Genomic DNA, 20169 nt, shown 5'->3' with positions numbered 1-20169 from the left:
AGAGTGGACCTTTTGATTTTATTTTCGTGCCTTGCTCGACTTTGATAATAATTTGGCTAATGCGTAAGACTTCATTTGTTCTGTGCTAATATGCAAGTTTTTCATGCTTCTCAAGTTGTAACTTTTAATTAACGTTTATTCAATGGCACCATGAATAAATGTGATTTTCTTTTCCCGATTGTTGAGTTTGGCCCTTGAACTCTTTAGCACTCGCTATTCATCATTCTGCACCTATGATCATAAACCTGATCGCCGAATGGCCTCTGGCATGTATACCGAAAAGCTGATGTGGCCAGCCAGTGAGATGGCTGATATTTATTTATCCACATCATGCATGAAAGTCGGTAAACATAAATAAGGGAGATATATTGTCTCACTAGAATTACTCCAGTATTTATACAGCACTCTCTACTTTAGTCCCCATGGCACACAAATCTCTATGTAGATATAGATGTGTGTAGTTCACTTAAGATGATGCCAATGAGGTACATAGCTGCCAATAGGTATAAGATAGAATTTTAGAACTAGTTATAGATGGATTTAGATAGTCTCATGCATCAATCGTGGACATGAATCATGGTTTGCCGTTGCCACCCATGAACATCTTCCCTGTCAAACCACAAGTGAGAGCGTCATGTGGTACCTTTCCAACAAGGTGGACTCCTTCAGCAAAAACTACCCCCATACCCATATGCAAATGAGGCTCGATATGACAGTGAAATGCCCACGCTCCCGGATTATCAGCCACAAACCTCAACGCCGTCCACCCATAAGGGAATATCACTGCAGTGTTCCGGAACGGTGGGTTTCTCAAGTTGAAGTTATTTTCCTTCTGATTGGAAAACCTCCCTTCTCCATATCCCAACACCCAGAAATCATGCCCATGGAGGTGCCACGGGTGGATCTCGCTAGTTTTTTCCGCCAAAGCGTTAGCATTTTGAAGTATCACATCCACAGTGGTATTGAAATCTAGCATGTAGACCCCGCTTCCATAACTCGAGTTCTGATTCGTCGCTGGATTCATCACGTCATAATCCATTGGGAAGTTTTCCGGTGGTTTCTCCCCATCAAAGGCATTGTTTATGCTGTATTTAAGGGCACCCAAGTATGGAGTGGATGGTAGGACCAAGGAGAGGTTGTTGATGGCCCACTTGGTGTACCCGTCAATGTAGTTTTGGGTGTTGAGGAGGGCGATACGGCGGTGAGTGGTGGTGGGTGGCTGAGGGGTGCCCATGAGGGCTAGGATTTTGGTGGTGAATAGTTTGCTATGGGTGTAGTTGTTCCAGAGAGGGGCGACTGGCGGCGGCCTTGTTGGAATAAGGGAGGTTTTGGGGTGGTGGAGGTAGTGTAGTATGGTGAGGCCTTGAGGGGTCTGGGGTTTCCTCCCTCTTACACTGATTGAAACCCAGTAGTTTTGTGAAGGGTCTTGGTCAGTAGTGAGTAAAACTGAATAGCTTTCGCCGGAGTAAATGTCCATGTCTTCCACCGCAAACGGCTGGACGTAGTTTCCGTCAGCTTCAACCACCACCATCTTGTGATTCTGCATGTTCAGACATTGACCAAGGGTTAAAACCGAGTAACATTATGTGAAGTTTTAGAATGAAAATCACGGACGTGCCTTCAAATTCATAGATCGAATCAGTCAAGAAGTTCCCAAATGGTACTGGTCTAACGGTACCGACCTTTGCTGATGCTTTTTTTCTTTTGATAATTGAGGGTGTCTAGTTCGTTTTCGCTAATGCCATTTAAGGTTGTGTTTGATTTCCCCCCATTTCTTGTTATGTATGTAAAGATTCCCAATTAACACTGAAAGGGTACTGAAAGTTCAAGTTCCAAATTTAAATGGGTGTAAGATGTTTCAAACGTGGTAAAGGAATTCCTGATTATTATTTTTTTCCAACTGTCAGGGGCGTCCTTTGTTTTCCCCCCTCTAATTTATGTTCCTCGTGGTTAATTTGCCCTTCAGTAAATGCACTCTTTTGCACTACTAGTTTAAAAAAAAAAAAAAAAGGAAATTATCTTTTACAACATAGGAGGAGGTATCCCTACCCAAACGAGGTGAGACTAGTCCACTTATTACCGGCCGCAGGGAACCAACACTTACAGAAAGTAGTGAGAAACAATTAGGAGGGGACAACTGGATGCGCCTATAAAACTACTCATGGACTTCACCTTCCAACTGAATTATTTTTTGTCAATCGTTACAGATCATTTACACTACATATAAAGTACAAAACACAAACCCAAGACATAACATTAATTGTGAGGGTTCATGAGACAACTAAACCCAACAACTCAACTAATAGTACATCAAATAAACCTATTATAGGATAAAAATAAAGAAAGAAATGAAAAGCCAATGAAAGGAATAACACCTATAGGCAGATGGAGAGATTCGAACTTCTGATCTCTTGTTGCAAGAGTTCTAATTAACTAAACTAGCCCCATTGGTTATTTTCCAACTGGTTGATTTACCCTGAGAATTGAACTCATACCGCTAGAGTGGGAGCAAACCCCAGTTAGTGGAGACAACCTTATACATTTCTAGTGCATTGAATTTTTCTATGGTACACAAATCACTTTTTGATGTATGGTATCTAAAAAGTCACTTAATAGATAACATTTCTAGTGCATTGAATTTTTCTATGGTACACAAATCTCTTTTTCGTGCATGGTATCTAAAAAGTCACTTTAATAGTAAGTATACCACATTGAGTGATAAGTATTTTTGATGTATAATACTTATCACCCGATGTGAAATACTTATCAATTCATATGAAATACTTTCACACTGAGTGAAAAATATTTCATATGGAGTGGTAAGCATTTCACTTTAGTAGTTGTAAGTACTTACCTCATCTTATGAAATATTTACCACTCAATGTGTAATATTTACTACTAAAGTGACCTTTTGGGTACCATAAATTGTACTAATTTTTTGTGTGTACCATGACCTCTAGTGCATTAGTTAAGTAGTGTATTTGTGTAAGAAGGAAACTATTACTCCAGATATTTTGCAACCAATGAAGTGGGTGGAAAATTGCATTTAGGGCTCATTCGGCTAAATTAGTTATTTGGCTTATTTTTTTGTTCTTATTCATTTTTTTTTTTGCATTTGCTAGTTTTTGGTCGATTTTTTAAAGTTTTTTGCTTTGTCATGACGAGAGGAATTTAAAAAGTAAAAAATTACGATCAAAATCTAATTTTTTTGAATAAAGACGAAAATAAGCCAATGATTCAATTTTTTTGTCTTTATTAAAAAAATTAGATTACGATAGTAATTTTTTACTTTTTAGATTCCTCTCATCATGACAAAGTAACAATTTTCAAAAAATCGACAAAAAACTAAAAAATACAAAAAAATTTAAATAAAAACAAATAAATAAGCCAAATAATTTATTTAACTGAATGAGACCTTAGTGCTGTGGTTAAGTAATTGTACCCAAAAGTTGTGAGGCCATCTCCACTAAAAGAGAACTAGTGGGCATATTAGTTCAGAAATTAGGTCGGCTAGTTGATATTAATGTTTTGTTTGTCTCCAATAATGTAGTAATTAACTTCTTGTTAAAATGTGTAAGAAGTCCAAAACTATTACTCCGTACAGTAGTAAGTCAGAACATAATTGTGAAAGGTGCAGAAATTACACCTAATTGGGCTCCATTCCTTAGATATGTAGCACTTGTAAAGTAAAGTCAGGACGTGCACTTCTCTCTATTCTCTCTGGAGCCTCTCTTTCTCTCTCCTTTTTTTTTTTTTTTTATTATCTGCTTTCTTTCTCCTTTCTCGCTGGGACCAAAAGAAAGGGGAATTGGGTTTCAGTGGGGGGTGGGGTAAAAATTTATTTTTCTGATCATTTTATCTTAAATGGTTATAATAAATTTTCGGCTCTAAAGCCTTTTAATAGCCACCCTAAGAAAGCACTGAAACTAAATAAAGAGTCTTATGATACTCGTTGAAAGGCCTTAGAACAAAAAATTTATTACGATCATTTAGTATAAAATGATAAAAAAAAAGATCTTCGCACCAGTTCAACAAGACTGAAATTTGGAGCACTTAATTTTTTAATCATATTTTTTAACCCTGTTTGTTTTGAGATTTTGAATTTATAGGTAATGAGTGTAAAAAGAAATTAAGTAATGATTGCAAATAAAAATAATAATTAGAGAGAAATAAAGAAAAAAATGAGAATAATAATTAAAAAAAATAAAATAATAATTAAAATCCAAAATCTAAAATTCTTAAACGAACGGAATCTCAAGTTTTCCCTTCCAGTGAAAAAATAGTACCCGGTGGAAATGCTCTAGTTGTTTGGGAAAGAAAATCGGGGTCAGTTTTGTCATTTAGGCAAAAGATCAATCACTATACACAAAGGCAGCGAGGTGATATTATATTGATGCTCCACAATAAATTGTGTCAGAAAGTAGGCGCGTATTGGTCATCATTGAATGCCCGCTGGGTGGTTTTCAGAATTTGGCCCGTTTCAGAAATTTTTAAAAAAAATAAGCAGCTTATTTCATATTTTCAAATTCAAAAAATAATGTAAATGAAAAATAATTTTTAACTTTTTTTGCATCGTATAAAAGATATCAATGGAATCTTTCAAACAAGATCTATAATACATATTTTTAAATTTTAATAAACATCTTATTTTTAAACTTAAAATTACTTTTTTAAAAAATAAAGATTTTTTTTTCTTGAACCCACCCTTTGCCAATTTATAAAGCATATTTATGCCTCTATCTCTATAGGAGTATCTCAAAACGCGTGCAAATATTCTGTTCAGCCAGCATAGCATGATGACTTGACTTGCTTTTATGGTGCACGCGAATCTACTTTATGGTGCACTCTCAATCTGAACCAGAGGATCAGCACATGGGAATCTACAGTTCTTTTTACGAGATAAGGGAATTCTACACTACTCCGTACTTTTTACGAGTGAAATATGTAACTAAATTCATGGATGAGAGAGAGAGAGAGAGAGAGAGAGAGAGAGAGAGTTTTTTTGGTACGTACCCCAATTGCCAAGTTGAGCGAAGCGAGAGCGGTAGTACTAGCCAACCTTAGCCTGTACGTCTTTTTCGGCATAACGCGGAGGATCTCAGGTGCGCATTGTTCTGTTCCGTTAAACTTGCATTGGGTGGACGAAGTATTGGTAAAATGCGCCGCTAGGGAACAATTGTACTGACCTCTACCATTCATCAGCAAACTCTGAAAGAAAGCAATTCTGCATCCCATCAGAAAGATAAAAGTATAATACTCTGGTTGTGGAATATTATCTTTGTCTTAAAATATATGTTCGGTCCGTAAAATGAGAACTAAAAAATAATGTATTTCTTTCAAGAAAAAAATTAAATTTTTTTCATAAACTGAAAGAAGTCATTGATATTTAATGAATTGTTGAAATTTTTTAAAATTTTTCTTGTAAAAATTGAATTATTTTTACGTTCTTGTTTTGCAGACTGGACAAATATAATGGGATGGAAGGAGTATAATGTATACTAGTACCGAATATTGTGCATTATTGATGCTTTGGATTTTGAATGAGGGAAAATTTCATATAAGCATTTGACCTTTCACGCAAATCACACATGAACATTGAATCTTAACAAAACATCACATAAACACCTGACGTATTAAAAAATTCTTCAATTAAACCCCTACTGTTAACCTCCATAAAAAAACTGACGGAAAACATGTTTCTCTCTCTAATTTTGTTACCCACACTGATTTTTTTTCATATATCTTGCACAATTTTTTTTTGTAGGGTCTATTTTTGAGTACCACACAAATTATCCGATCTGTAGGGTCTATTTTTTGGTCCCATATATTTTTTCAAGCGCTATTGCAAAAAATCAGCTCCATAAAATAAATGTAAGTGTATGATCCAATCGTACAACTTTTCATACATAATTCTGGATTAAAATTTTGAATAAAAAGTTGTAAGATTGAATCAAACACTTACATTTACCCCGTTGAACTGATTTTTTTAAAGGGTCATGCAAATTTTTTTTAAAACTAATGAAATGATCGGATTATTTTTAAGGACCCAAAAGTAAGCCCCAAAAAAAATCTATCTAATACTAATTTGTGTGGGTACATTGGGTAGTACTGTTACTTGCTCTGGCAAAAAAAAATTAAAAAAAAATAACTTTGCACTATGCGGAAAAGAAAAAAGGAAAATAATAACGCAGAAGAAAATATTTGTATTATAAATTTTTTTTGTGGGGATCTAAAAATGAACTAATCCGCTCATTAATCTTTATTTATTTGTTTTTTTGCATGACTCTATAAAAAATCAGTCCAATGGGGTAAATTAAGTGTTAGATCGAATTTTATAACTTTTCATACAGAATTTTAATCCGAAATTTTGAATAAGAAGTTGTACGATTGGATCATATACTTACATTTATCCGATGGAGTTGATTTTTTGTAAGGGTTCTCAAAAAAATATTTTTGATATAATCAATGGATCGGATAATATGTATGAGACTCAAAAATGGGCCCCACAAAAAAAAGTGTAGAATCTGTGAAAAAAAGTCAGTGCGGATAGCAAAATTGGAGAGAGGAAAATATTTTCCGTTTGTTTTTGACGGAGATTGACGGTAGGGGTTTAATAGATGAGTTCTTTAATACATTAGGTATTTATGTGATATTTCGTTAAGATCGGGTGTCCATGTGTGATTTGTGTGAAATATTAGGTGCCAATATGAAATTTTCCCTTTGAATGATATAATGCGCGCATAAATTAAATTGGATTTCGTCTCCTAGTCCATTTCTTAAGTGCTAGTGATTTTCACATTCCTCTATTTATCATTGGTATTTTTGTCCTCTTTATTACTCCTATGAATTTACTATGTTACCATTGTTTTTTGGGCCGAGTGAGCTAACTCTTGATCAACTGAGATTTTCGGCCGAATCCCCGTCCCGTCACTTTTAGATATATATGTAACGATCCTGATTTTTGGTAAATAAAAATTTCGTTAAAAATTTGAATTTTATTTTTATTACCTGGATTTGCTTTTAAAATTATTATTTTATTTCTAATAATCCGTCATAATTAGACTTGAGACTTATAAAATTATATCTTTTCGCACCAAACAATCTATCATTTTCTAAAGACAAGTATGCTTATAGAAGCACTTGTTTATTTTCCTAATAAGTAAAATAAAATCTTTAAATTATATTTTTTGGCTAGAAATCCTACTTGACAAGTAGAATTAGCTTCCAACTAATTGGTTAAAGAAATCTAGTTACCAGTTAATCTAGTTACATTCTCATAACCTTAGATTGACCTTTTGACCATCTTTGAGCATTGTGAATCTTTCCAACCCTAGACTAGAAAATCATTATATCTTCCAAGTGTACTTTTATTTTTATTTTATTTTAGTTTTTTATTTCTTCTCTTTTTTTACCCTTGGGTCAATAATTACTAGAAAATTTTTTATTCATTGGGTAATAAAAGCAAGTCAATTCCCTAGATTTTCTAAGTACTTATATATCTAGATATATGTACCTTATAAGGTATTTTACTAAATTTTCTAGGTACACAAATAACCTTATATATAGGTACATATACCTTATAAGTTATTTTTCCTAGACTTGCTAAGTACACCTATATATTTATATATAGGATTATGTACCTCATAGCCATTATTATATTTCTGGGGAATCCTAGACCATACTCCTAACCTTTGCCCATTGAACAATAAATATTAGGAGAATTTTTACCACATGGATAATAGAAAACCTAGACTTGCCATTGACCTCGAAAGATATTGTACTAAGATTTTTAGGTACACATATATGGTTATATATAGATATGAGTACTTCTTAGCTTAATTTATTTCTAAGAATCTTGACCATATCTTCTCTAGATTGACACTTGAAAACCTTACTCTTTCCTAGATTGGATCACATAGTACTTAAATATACTTAGATATGCATAGTTATATATATAGGTACCTTGTACTAGTGAGAGATAGAGTGTAACGCCTCGAATTTTGGGTACGTTAATAAAGCATTTTATTATATAAATAGAGAGAGTCTGGCTCAAATTTACATCATAATTCTCACAAGAGTATATTTATTCAACAAGGGAGGGAACTAGGGTTTCTAACTACTGCCTTGCCCATTCTTCCATCCTAGCAAGCACCTCGGCTCCAAAAGCCTCCAAAGTGTATAGATCACTCTGTTCATCTATGAGGTCTAACACATTATACCGGCGTCGCCACCAATATAATATGTCTGGGTCACCAAAAAGGTAACACCATGAGTTACAACGCTCAATAGGATAATCTTTACCCACTAACCCTTGACTTACGAACAATAGATCATAAAACTGACAATTTTCAAATAGATCATGCATACATAACAAAACGGTTAATAATGACACATTCACAATCAATATTCAACTAGCGTTGGTGTTCAAGATTCTCTGAGTTTTTCCTACGCGACTCGTCGTAGACTGTGTCACCATTTTCCATTTCTCATATACCATATTATCATTTCCAAAATCGTTTTTACACACCCAACCTCGGTTCCGCCGTTCCGGTCTTCCGAGTATTTTCATAATGGTTCCGCCGCATCGGGTTCCCATTGGCACACAATTGCATTAGCTCCTCTCCGCGGATAACCAAGCCATTCATCACCATGGTTCCACCGCTCCGGGTTCCCATGGGAACGCATATAACCTCACAATAATTTCGCTGATCCGGATTTTCATTGAAACACACACAAACCTCACAATGATTCCGCTATTCCGGATTTCCATTGGAACATACACACACATTCCCACAATGGGCAAGTCCGGTCACATTGGGGTTTCAAAACTTTTTCTCCTTTTCAAAACATGTATTGTCATTAACACACTCTAGGTGTTATGTTTTTAACTTTCTTGATTTCTGTGTCTCGTTTTCATGCATAGACTCCGCGGTAGGACTTTTCACGTATACATAAATCATTCATTATAATCTTGAAACTAAACTAGCAAGATCATCCAGCTCTATGTTATTTAGCATGCTCAAATTACAACTTAAAGCATAACGCCACATGTACGGACGCCTTTGGAGTGAAAATCACTTATGCTTTATCACACCACAAGTAATACAAGCAATTCATGTATGCATGCTCATATCCATCTTAAAGATCAAAATACGAATACTTCTATCAACGATAAGTCTTATCTTTCGAAAGCCGTTCTTTCTTCCTTTTTGGCAAGTTCTAAACAATATATGTTTATTGAAGCAAAAGTCAATTATTCAACATGTTCATACCACCATTAGCAACACGAGTTTACTAACTATCATTCATTCCAAACATTACAAGCAATAGATAATCTTATATACTTAGAGAAAATGGTTAAGGATATTCTACATATACTTAGAGATAGGGGATAAGATGATTCTACTTTCTAACATACAGTTCTATACGTAGAGTTGGTGAACAAGGAATCCTACCTTACTTCTTGGCGGTTGGTCAGTTTTTGAGAATAGATTGTCGGTTTTGCGAATCGGCGACGTAACGGCTCCAAAGTGCTTCGAAAGGAAGAGAGATGGATTTTCTCTTCCTAGAAACATCTTTGCTAACTAAACTAGGCTACTTTAAAGATCTAGGGGTGGTTTTTGGAGGTGGTTTGGTGGTAGCTCTCAAGAACTTCAAGAAAACTTAAGAAACTAGAACTTTGGACCTTGGAAAGCTTAGAAATTCTAGAGAGAAGTTGGAGCAAGGAGTGAATGTGTGAGTTTAAGCTTGAATGAGCTTGCTATTTATAGGCCAAGCATGCCTTCTCTCTCCCTCTCACCCGAATCTCCCTCTCTCTCCTTATCTCATTTTTTATTCAACTTGTTATGCTTTCTTTGAAAGATCAAGATCTAGTTCTAGGCTTACATGGCTAGATTTAGTATCTTGGATTTGATTTTGGAAGATTTGATGGAGAAAGAGTGATGGTTCAAAGATTGTGTGAATATGTAAATATATAAGGACAATGAAAGTATGTAGGAAGATCATGTCACGGTACCCTCCAAATCTCTCCCATATCTTTCCAAATCTCTCTCCAATCTCTCCCTCATTCTCTCTCTCGGCCTCCCTCTCTGTCTCTCCTCTTGGCTCTCTCTCTCTCTCTCTCTCTCTCTCTCTCTCTTATATATATATATATATATATATATATATATATATATATATATATATAGACACACACACACACACACACACACTCTTCTATGTACAAGTAATAAATATAAGAATGTACTTAAGATATAATATAATCTTTTAAGATTTCCTAGGCCAAGATTTTTCTAATAAACAAATCTATTAAACACATGTTCTTATTATACTATTATATATATATATATATATATATACACACACACACACACACATACACACACATGTCCAAGTATATATATAATAGTACTATAAAATCTAGTAAGATTTCCAAGAATCTAATAAAAAATTATAAGATCAAAATCCTTTATTAAAATAGTTCAATTTGGCACATGTTTCATTATAATACTAGATTATGTACTTAGAAAATCTAGGGTATTAAATCTACAAGATACATAGACATATATATAAGTATATCATCACATGAGAAATATAGAAAATGATTTATTTAAATAACCTTAGTGCTTGATGGCAAGACTAATACTGTTATCCAATGGGTAATAATTTTTCTAGCGGTTAATGATCAATGGATAAAAGGGTGAGGTACTATATACACTAGAATAATACCATATGTCATTTAGGCATGTGTATATATACCTATATATAACTATATATTTGTACTTAACAGTCTAGCATAGATATCTTTCTAATGGAAAGTCTATTGTCCAATGGATAAAAGTTTTCTTAACTTTTATCGTCCAATGAGTAAAGATCCAAGATGACAAGTATGACTTAATTGACTAGTCCTAGGTCCAAAAGGTTTCATTAGGGTTTGAAAGGTTCAAAAGGTTCAAGGAGGTTCAAAAGGCTTATTTAGGGTTAGGAGAAAGTAACTAGATGAATTGGTAATTAAGTTATTCTAACTAAATGGTTAGAATCTAACTATACTTGCCAAGTAGAATCTCTAGCCAATAAATATAATTTTAAAAGACTAAAATCTAATTATGACGGGTTATTAGAATTAAAAGGGAGTTTTTGGAAGCAAATCCTAGTATTAAAATAAAATTCAAATTTTTAACAAAATTTTTACTTACTAAAAATCAGGGTCGTTACACAGAGAGATGTGAGAGATTTGGAGAGTGCATTGACATGATTTTCTTACATCCTTACAACCCAATCTTTGAACCATCACTTCTTCTTCCATCAAATCTTCCTAAAAATTTAACCCAAGTATAAAATCTAGTCTTTCAAGGTCATATCTTTCATAATTGCCCTTTTACCTATTGGACAATAATTGCTAATTTTTTTTTATTCCTTGGATAATAGCCAAGAATTTTGCTATAAATAGCACCTCATTTTCACCATTCAACTCACACATTCAATTCTTCAACTTCTCTCTCTAGAAAATCTTGTATTCTTGCCTTGTTCTTACTTTGTTCTTAGTGTTCTTGAGGTTCTTCTTGAGTTCTTCAAAAAACTCATCCTAGGCCGCTACTAAACCACCACTTGACCACCCTTTCGATCCAAAAAGTTTAAGTAGTTTGGTCAAGAACTAGTTTCGAGAGAAATCTTTCTCTTTCGAAGCTACCGGAAGCTCACCGTAGGAAGTTACTCCGTCCGACGTACTTACTTTTTTCATAGCCGTACCTACCACCAAGAAGAACTGTAGAACACCTCTACTTACCTACTCTACGTATATTGTATGTTGTTTGCATATCGAAATGTATGAAAGTATTCGTATTTTGATCTTAATGATGGTTATGAGCATGTATATATGATTACTTGGATTACCTGTTTGATGTGTGATAAAGTATAAGTGGTATCCACTCCAAAGACGTCCGTACATGTGGCGTTATGTTTTAAGTTGTGATATGAGCATGATAGAATAATATAGAGTTTGATGATCTTGCTAGTTTAGTTTCAAAATTATAATGAATGATTTATGATTACGTATGAGAAAAGTCATGCCGTGGAGTCTTTGCATGAAAACGAGATACGAATATTGAAAAAGTAGAAACATGGCACCTAGGGTGTGTTAATGGTAAGATATGTTTTGAAACCGCAATGTGACCGGACGTGGTAGCCCATTGTATGTAAGAAAACCCGCAATGTGACCGGACTTGGTAGCCATTTTGTGGATTTGCGAAAACCGCAACATGGCTGGACTTGGTAGCCCGTTGTGTGAATGAAAACTCGCAATGTGGCCGGACTAGGTAGCCCATTGTGAATATTGCCAATGGGGCCGGACGTGGTAGCCTCATTGGTAATATGACTTGGTTATCCGCGGAGACGAGCAAATACAAAGTTTTGTGTGCCAATTGGAACCCGGTGCGGCGGAACTATTGTGAGGATACTCGGAAGACCGGAACGGCGGAATCGAGGTTGAGTGTGTTAAAACGATTTTGAAAATGTTGATTTGGTAAATGAAAGGTGAAACCAGTGACACGGTCTACGAAATGACGCGTAGGAGAAACTCAGAAATCATGGACACCAACGACTGTTGAATAGCGAATGTGGCTGTTTCATTGTTAACTGTTTCAGTTAGATATGTATGTACTATTTTGAAATCGTTAATTTTGTGATCTACTGCTTGTAAGTTAAGGGTTAGTGGGTATGAATTATTCTATTGAGCTCTCGTAGCTCATGGTGTTACCTTTGGTGACCCTGACATATTATACTAGTGGCGACGTTGGTATAATGTGTCAAACTTTGTAGATGATCAAGGTGAATTATACACCTTGGAGGCCTTTGGAGCTGTAGAACTGGCTAGGATAGAGGAGCAGGCGGAACTGTAGTTAGGAACCCTAGTTTCCCTCCCTTTTGTAATGAAAGTACTCTTATGGAGGTTATGATGTAATAATGAGCCATACTCTATTTAGATTTTCAATGAAATTTCCTATTTAACGTTCCCTAAATTCGGGGCGTTGCAATATAACTGTGATATTATCCGATAAAATGTAAAGTACGTCTTTGCGTAATGTTTGAAGTCTTTCTCACTAACTTAAAAATTAATTGAGATATTTAAATTAGCATAAACAAATTAAATATTGTACATAAAATGCTTTATTTTTCTTAACAGAAATGATAAATTCTTTAAAAGAGACCAATAATTTGGACAGGAGGAAATAGTAGTAAAAATGAGACTGCAAAAATTTATTTTGTTATTAAAAATTAGATCGACTTGGTCAAAAGGATAAAGATATGCCAACTAACCCTAACTATATGATTATGGCAAATTTAAAAGTGAAACCAGGCTGGGAATTTTTTTAAGTATTCTCTTTTCGTCACGTTTCGTTTGTTCTGTCCCTAGCAATCATGCTCTCTGATTATGTCAATAAAAAACTATTTTTTTCCTGTTTATAAATGTTATACCAATAAAATATTCCAATTGTTTTCACTAATAATAAAATATCTAAATTATCATTTATACAATCCTCCTAATATCATTTGGAGAAGAATAAATTAGGAGATACAAATTTAATGTAATAATCATATGTTCTGGACTAACTTTGTCTTTGGTGATTGTTTTTTGAGTTTTTTACATAAGCGCCAAACTGGAACTTGTGAGCTCGTATTTAAAATAAAATTATGATTTCTTGTGATTTAACTCATATTTTCCGTGATCTATATTGTGCGGGTTATAGCCATCCTAAAAAATTTGTTTGGTGGCTCGGAGTTGCAAAAAAAACAAAAAACATAAAGCATGAAAAAAAAAGGAAATTATTTTTACACTCTCATTTTATCTATTGACACTTTTTTTTTTCTCCATCTTTTTTTCACACGAAATTATTATCAGATTGTCCTTCATATGGAAAATTTGAGTCAAGAGGTAATGGTAATTTAGTAATTTTACGTGAATAACAAAACAAAGACGGGAGTGCCAATAAATACTATAAAAAGAGTGTGTAAAAATCATGTTAAAAAAATGGGAAAGATTACAATACACACTCCTTTATTTGGATTTGTATCATATGCACTCTCAAAATGTTACGAGTATGAATTATAGAAAAAATGTTACGAATCGTATTGCTAAAAAGTTACGAATCATATAAAGGTTACGAGATATACCAAACTGTTATAAATCATAATGAAAATGTTACGAATCGTACTATTGAAACGTTTGGAATTCTAGAACAAAAGTTACGAAACACGCTAAAATATTATGAATAAACTATAAAATATGTGCATATAATACACTCTTTTAACAAATGTGTATTGTAGTACTACTAGTATCCAAAAAAGGGGAGGTTGGGTAGTACTCCGTAGTAGGGGTGTGCACGGGTCGGGTAACAACATTTTATGCTCGAAACCGAGCCGAACAGGTGGTAAGAACCGTCCGCGAGTCCGATTCTTTTGGTCGGGTCGGGTCCGACAAAAAACCGAATTAATCTTTATGAATTGGTCGGATTTAGTCGGGTCGAGTAAGAAACGCACCAATCCGAGCCCCGAACTGAAATCTAATTTTTAACAAAAAATGAATCCGTACTTGTCTGAACCACATATTGAATCCCGCCCGAAACCCTTCGGTTCAGTTCGGGTCGGGTTCGCGGGTGGACGGATTTTTTGCATAGGCCTACTCCGTAGTAATAAGAGATTACCTGTGGTTCACCGGGCCAACGCATTGGTTTGGAGGAGAGGCCAAGCTCTTGTTCATGAGCACTTTGGTGCCACCAGTCACTCAGTAATAGGTTGAACTCTCCATCATAATGGAATGGCTCCTTCTCTCCTTCTGCCACGTCTACTATAAGGGACCCATATAACCCTGCTGATCTTTGCATCCCGTAGTGTCCATGGTAAAAATATGTTCCCGCCTGCACCATAGATAAATAACACCCATTCAACCACATGACCGGTCAACCATATGTTTTTTTAAAAATAAATATGAGTCGAAAATAAATTGTACTATGGTAAGTGAAAATCTGAAATCTCTCTCGATCATGTGGTTAGAAATGTTAAAATAATTTGATATTTTTATATTCCGATAATGTACTCGAATTCTATAAAATGAAATGATTCCAATTGTTATGATATTTCAATGGCCATTTTGAGGTGCACGGTAAACCTGTAGTACGTTTGTTTGTTTTGGAGTCGATTTTTAATAAATTTTCTCTATCTCTCTATCTACTCATTACTCTAAAAAACTTCCATTAAAATCCAAACCGAACATGACTGAAAGTCACCTCCGAGAGATTATGGGTCTCATTGTGACAAGTGAATCAATTCTCAGGAAGCATGGAATATAATTTTCATTATATACTGCCATTACCATAGCTTTTCTGAGTTAATGGGAAAAAACTCAATAGTTACTTGGGTCCGTTTCTACTAACAAAAAAATACTAAAAACTTAACGCATTTTACTAATTGGTTTCTATTAACAAAAAAGTTCTTACCTACTCAACAAATTTTTTACTCACAAATCCAACAAAAACTTTTTAACTACCGAAAATAATTTGACATTTCTCAACAACGTAACTTATTCACTATTGGAAACACTTAAAAACTTTTCAACAACAAATAAAAATCTACAAAATTTTCACGACCGAAAACACCTCTTAATATGCAGTTCTGTTCGGTTTATACTTTCTACGTTCATGTTTAACGAAACAAAAAGGATCGAAAACTATTTTATAAACAAATTAGTGGTAAAACAGTACTCCACTATTTTATGGAGAAGATCTTCTTCGATCTAGTGGCGGGAGATTCAAAGATCAAAGAGCAAGCAACCGCCAGCCGCCAGGTCTTAGCTCTTCAGGCTTAATTGCTTGACTGTGACTCTAACCGGAACCGGTCTTACCTTAAAAACATTCTGTTAGACATGTGATTGTTTCGTAAAATTTTCTCGCAACAGTGGTTATCAAACAAGTTTCCAAGTGTTTTTTTTAGCTGAAAGTGTGTTCACACAGACCTTTTTAAAACAAATCGTGTATAGATCATGATGTGGGGCTTACTTCGGATTTCACACAAATCATTCGAACCGTTCATTAAATGTAAAATATTTTTTTAAGAGCTTCAACTTAAAATCAGCTTAATCCGATATCTATAAGTGGTCGATCTAATCATCTAACTTTTCATTATCCTGAAATCTGGATAAAAAGTTAGATGATAGGATCGAACATCTATATGTATTGGATTTAGCTGATTTTTTTGCAAGGATCATTGAAACAATATTTTGCATTTAATGAACGGATCAGATTGTTTGTTTGTGACCCGTAGCGGGCCTCACATCGTGATCTATGCACGATCTGTTTTAAAAAGGTCTGTGTGGATAGCAGCTCTCTTTTTTCAGGGGCGAACTACATTGAGGGGGAGTAGCATGGGTCACCACGGTTTCATAAATAACAGTAATTTATGCTTATGGATTAGGCAATTATCGGTACTCAAATGACTTGATTTTCCACTTAAATGATGAAAAACAACGATTTAAAAGATGAAGGGTACCGATTGTATCTTTTAAAAAGACTAGGAGAGTTGAATCAAGTATTTATTACTGTAGTTTTTAACAAAAACGAAGATCATCACTATACTGCACTCATTTTACACTTATCTCATCTCTCCATATTTTTACAAAAAATAATTGATAATACTAGTGGACTCCCATTAAAGCAACACCACTCCCAAATCAAAATTATAGTTCCACTACTGTTTTTTTTTTTTTGAAATAATAATGTAAAGGGAAAATATGTTAGTAGTTTGCATGCTATTTTGAGTGTTTGGACAAAATATCCCAACTGAGCCAAAAGAAAAAGAAAAAGAAAAAGAAAAAGAAAAAGAAAAAGAAAAGAAAAGACGTTCCAAAAAAAAAAAAATACTCCTATCATTTCCTGCAACTTTCCTAGAAGTGGAAACGGCTGTACTGAGAAAAAGACTGGGAAGCTGTAATAATGCTTTTCCAAAATTAACATGAAAATGATTTTGACACTTCACATTTAGTCATTGACACTTTATTTTTTGTCTTTATCCTATGTGAAATTATCGAATTACCATTTTTTTTTTGTTAGTGTTCATCCACTTTCTCACACGTAGAAGGATATTTTTGTAATTCTAAATAGAAAAAAAAAGAGTACCAATAGCTAAAAATAAAATGCCAAAATCAATTTCCATTAACAAATGAAACTGATCAGACCCTACATGTTTCGATTTCAGACTAAGAAAAAGCATCTTTCTCAAAAAAAGGATTAAGAAAAGCATCTCCTTTTTTTTTCTTTTCTGAAAAGGAAGAAAAAGCATCTGAGATTGGTAAAAGTTTATAATAGGAGTATTTTCTTTTTGCCAATAAGATTGTTAAATATATATGTACTACTACTGTTGACTCATATACTAGATTGGAATAAGGGTTTTTGTGGGCTTAGCTCTCATAAAGTATTAGAGCTAAGATGGGAGAAATATTGGGTGAGGTTTCTATTTTCTGGTGAGGGCCTGTCCCTCATTGAGACATATTTTTCTGACTTTTGGCTCTTGAGGGCCATGTCCTCTTGAGAATTCTGCTTTGCCTTAGTTGGTAACTTGCCAACAGCTGGGATTCTTGTTTGAGTTTGGAGTGGGGTTAGGTGCAACATAATTGAGATCTTTCTCTTTGGTATGATGCCTATTGCTCTTTATTCGGTTAATCTTTATCCAATCTTTCCATTTTTTATTTAGATTACAGAATCCTAAAATTTGTATGAAAAATAGGAATATTGGATCAAGCTAGCACCCACACTTATTCAATTGATCGAGTTGATTTTTCAAGAGTCACTCGATAGTTTTTTAAAAAAAAATTATTGAACGACTCGGATTTTTCGTACGAGACTTGAAGTGGACCTTGCATGCTGGTCAGTTGCCACCGTTGGTGGCCATAGAAGGGTTGCTTTTTTTTTTTTTTTTTTTTAATATCCAATAAAATCCTATTCTATATACACTATCCTAAGGGAAAGAGGGGTGGGGTGCATGTGATTTGAACTTTCGTAAAATGAAATGCCCATTACAATTGAGCTAGCTTGGAGGCAACTTCCCGAAAACTCTTTATGAAGATATGCCATTATAGCCTTTTGTACGTTATTATTTTTGTCTTATTTAAAGAAAATACTCCGTTGGTTCAATTCGGTATACAGAATTAACTCAAAAATGAGGTTAAGCACCGAAAGAAATCAGTTTGCGTATGCTCTAAAATTTTTGAAGTCTAAAAACTTCAAACATTTCTAAAGCACATATTTCGTGAAAATGTACAATCATTTCAAGCTTCTTAACAAGGGTCCAGGATAACCACGAGTAGTTGGCCCGTCGCCTGTCGGTCAAAATCTAAAACTTAGAGATTTGCTCTATCTTAGGTCTAAGTTTCTCAAATTAAATTTTTTTTAAGCGCTATTAACTCTTGTGACGAGGTTAGTCCAGACTGGACTTTGATCCGACTTAATTAATTGGATCCGCTGCTATGGATTAGTCGAGATTTACATGAGATGTCCCGAACATCCTGAATTTTGAAGAAGAAAAAAATGCCCTCGGCACTCATAACAAATTAAAAGACCGTACCAAAAATCAGAGATGTGGGTGGCTAGGAAATATTTGAAACTAGATTTGTATTGTTAGTTTTTTATGTTCTTGTTCTGTGTCATATATAGTTGATAAATTAGTTAAAACTTAAAACGAAGAGAGAGAGAGAGAGAGAGAGAGAGAGAGAGAGAGAGAGAGAGAGAGAGAGAGAGTAGGGTGATTTTACCTTGTCAACTTTAAATCTATAGAGGAAGGTTTCTCCAGGGTTAATAACACACTGTGAGATGGATGCAGTTCCATCAGCCCATGGTGTCCCTTGCTGGAAAAAAACACTCACAACAAGATCAAGAAAAACAAACAAAAAACTAATTCAACAATACTCCTATAAAGAAGAAAAAGAAATGATTGAATATAAACGATAGAAACTACTTTCATACTTTGAAGTGACTTTGGAAAATCTTTGAAGTAATTTAGAGAGAGAGAGAGAGAGAGAGAGAGAGAGAGAGAGAGAGAGAGAGACTGATATATGAAAAAAGTTAGTTAACAGGGACGAGAAAGAAATGATTCAGCATAATACAAACTACTTCCATATTTTGACGTAATTTAGAGAGAGAGAGAGAGAGAGAGAGAGAGAGAGAGAGAGAGAGAGAGAGAGAGAGAGAGAGAGATAAGAAAAAAGTTAGTTAACAGGGACGAGAAAGAAATGATTCAACATGATACAAACTACTTCCATATTTTGACGTAATTTAGAGAGAGAGAGAGAGAGACTGATATATGAAGAAGTTAGAGAATTTTTTTTTCCATATAATGCGGTATCCAACTGAATGAACCGATTAATCAAATAGCAGCAGCTACGTACTAACTAGTTTAATGAATCTGTATGATATGTATATGGTATTACGGAGTACTTATAGATAACCTGTCTGATTCCGTGCCAATGAATGACAACTCCTTCGGTGGGGAGCTTGTTGGTGAGTTCAACATGGACGGTATCTCCTGCGCGAGCGCGGATGGTGGGGCCCGGAAACTGGCCGTTGATCCCCATCACCATGTGCTCGTTGCAGTCCGGTGACCAGTACATATACTCCACTTCCCATTTGAAATGCCTTGTCTTTGAACCCAAAGCCATGTCTGAGTACTGAATCAAACAGCACCACCAAATGATCAAAAGACCAGCCCTAGAAGAAGAAGAAGAAGGAGGAGGAGAAGAAGGCCTTAAACCCATGGTTCTTCTCCAATTAGGATATTTGATTCTGGGTATATAGTTCTAGTGGTTGAAGAGATAATTAATATTACATACAGTAATATATAAGAGTGGTGAGACATTTATAGTTGTGCTAAAGTGGAGTACCCTAGCTAGTTGTACTGGAATCAGAACACACACACATTTTTGTTAGCACTCTTAAAATCACATTCTGCACATATTAAACAATTTGGATCATAAAAATTTGATCGGAAACTATGAGATTGAGATTTAGGGTGTTTATATATATATATATATATCTCGGGGCGGTTCCGGGGACACCTAAAAAAATACCTCATAGTTTCAGATCAAATTTTTATGATCCGAGCCGCTCAATGTGATCAGAACGTGATTTT

The 20169-nt window shown here is 34.6% G+C and overlaps 1 protein-coding gene across 2 annotated transcripts; it reads right to left on the bottom strand.

The window, feature by feature from the left end:
- Nucleotides 1-351: 351 nt before the first annotated feature.
- On the bottom strand, nt 352-19895 carry LOC131301285 (L-ascorbate oxidase-like). 2 transcript variants are annotated; one of them, XM_058327483.1, is made up of 5 exons: nt 19490-19895; nt 18797-18889; nt 14700-14912; nt 5014-5208; nt 352-1540 (listed from the first exon to the last, which is right to left on the bottom strand). In XM_058327483.1, the coding sequence occupies exons 1-5, from the start codon at nt 19793-19795 to the stop codon at nt 575-577; spliced, it is 1773 nt and encodes a 590-aa protein (XP_058183466.1). In that variant the 5' UTR covers nt 19796-19895; the 3' UTR covers nt 352-574. The 2 variants fall into 2 exon arrangements, with proteins under 2 accessions (XP_058183466.1, XP_058183467.1); XM_058327484.1 differs by lacking the exon at nt 14700-14912 and having other exon boundaries at nt 19490-19865.
- Nucleotides 19896-20169: the final 274 nt, after the last annotated feature.

Source organism: Rhododendron vialii, chromosome 9a, assembly GCF_030253575.1.
Source record: "Rhododendron vialii isolate Sample 1 chromosome 9a, ASM3025357v1".
Classification (NCBI taxonomy): domain Eukaryota; kingdom Viridiplantae; phylum Streptophyta; class Magnoliopsida; order Ericales; family Ericaceae; genus Rhododendron; species Rhododendron vialii.
This window is presented reverse-complemented; position numbering and strand designations above follow the sequence as displayed.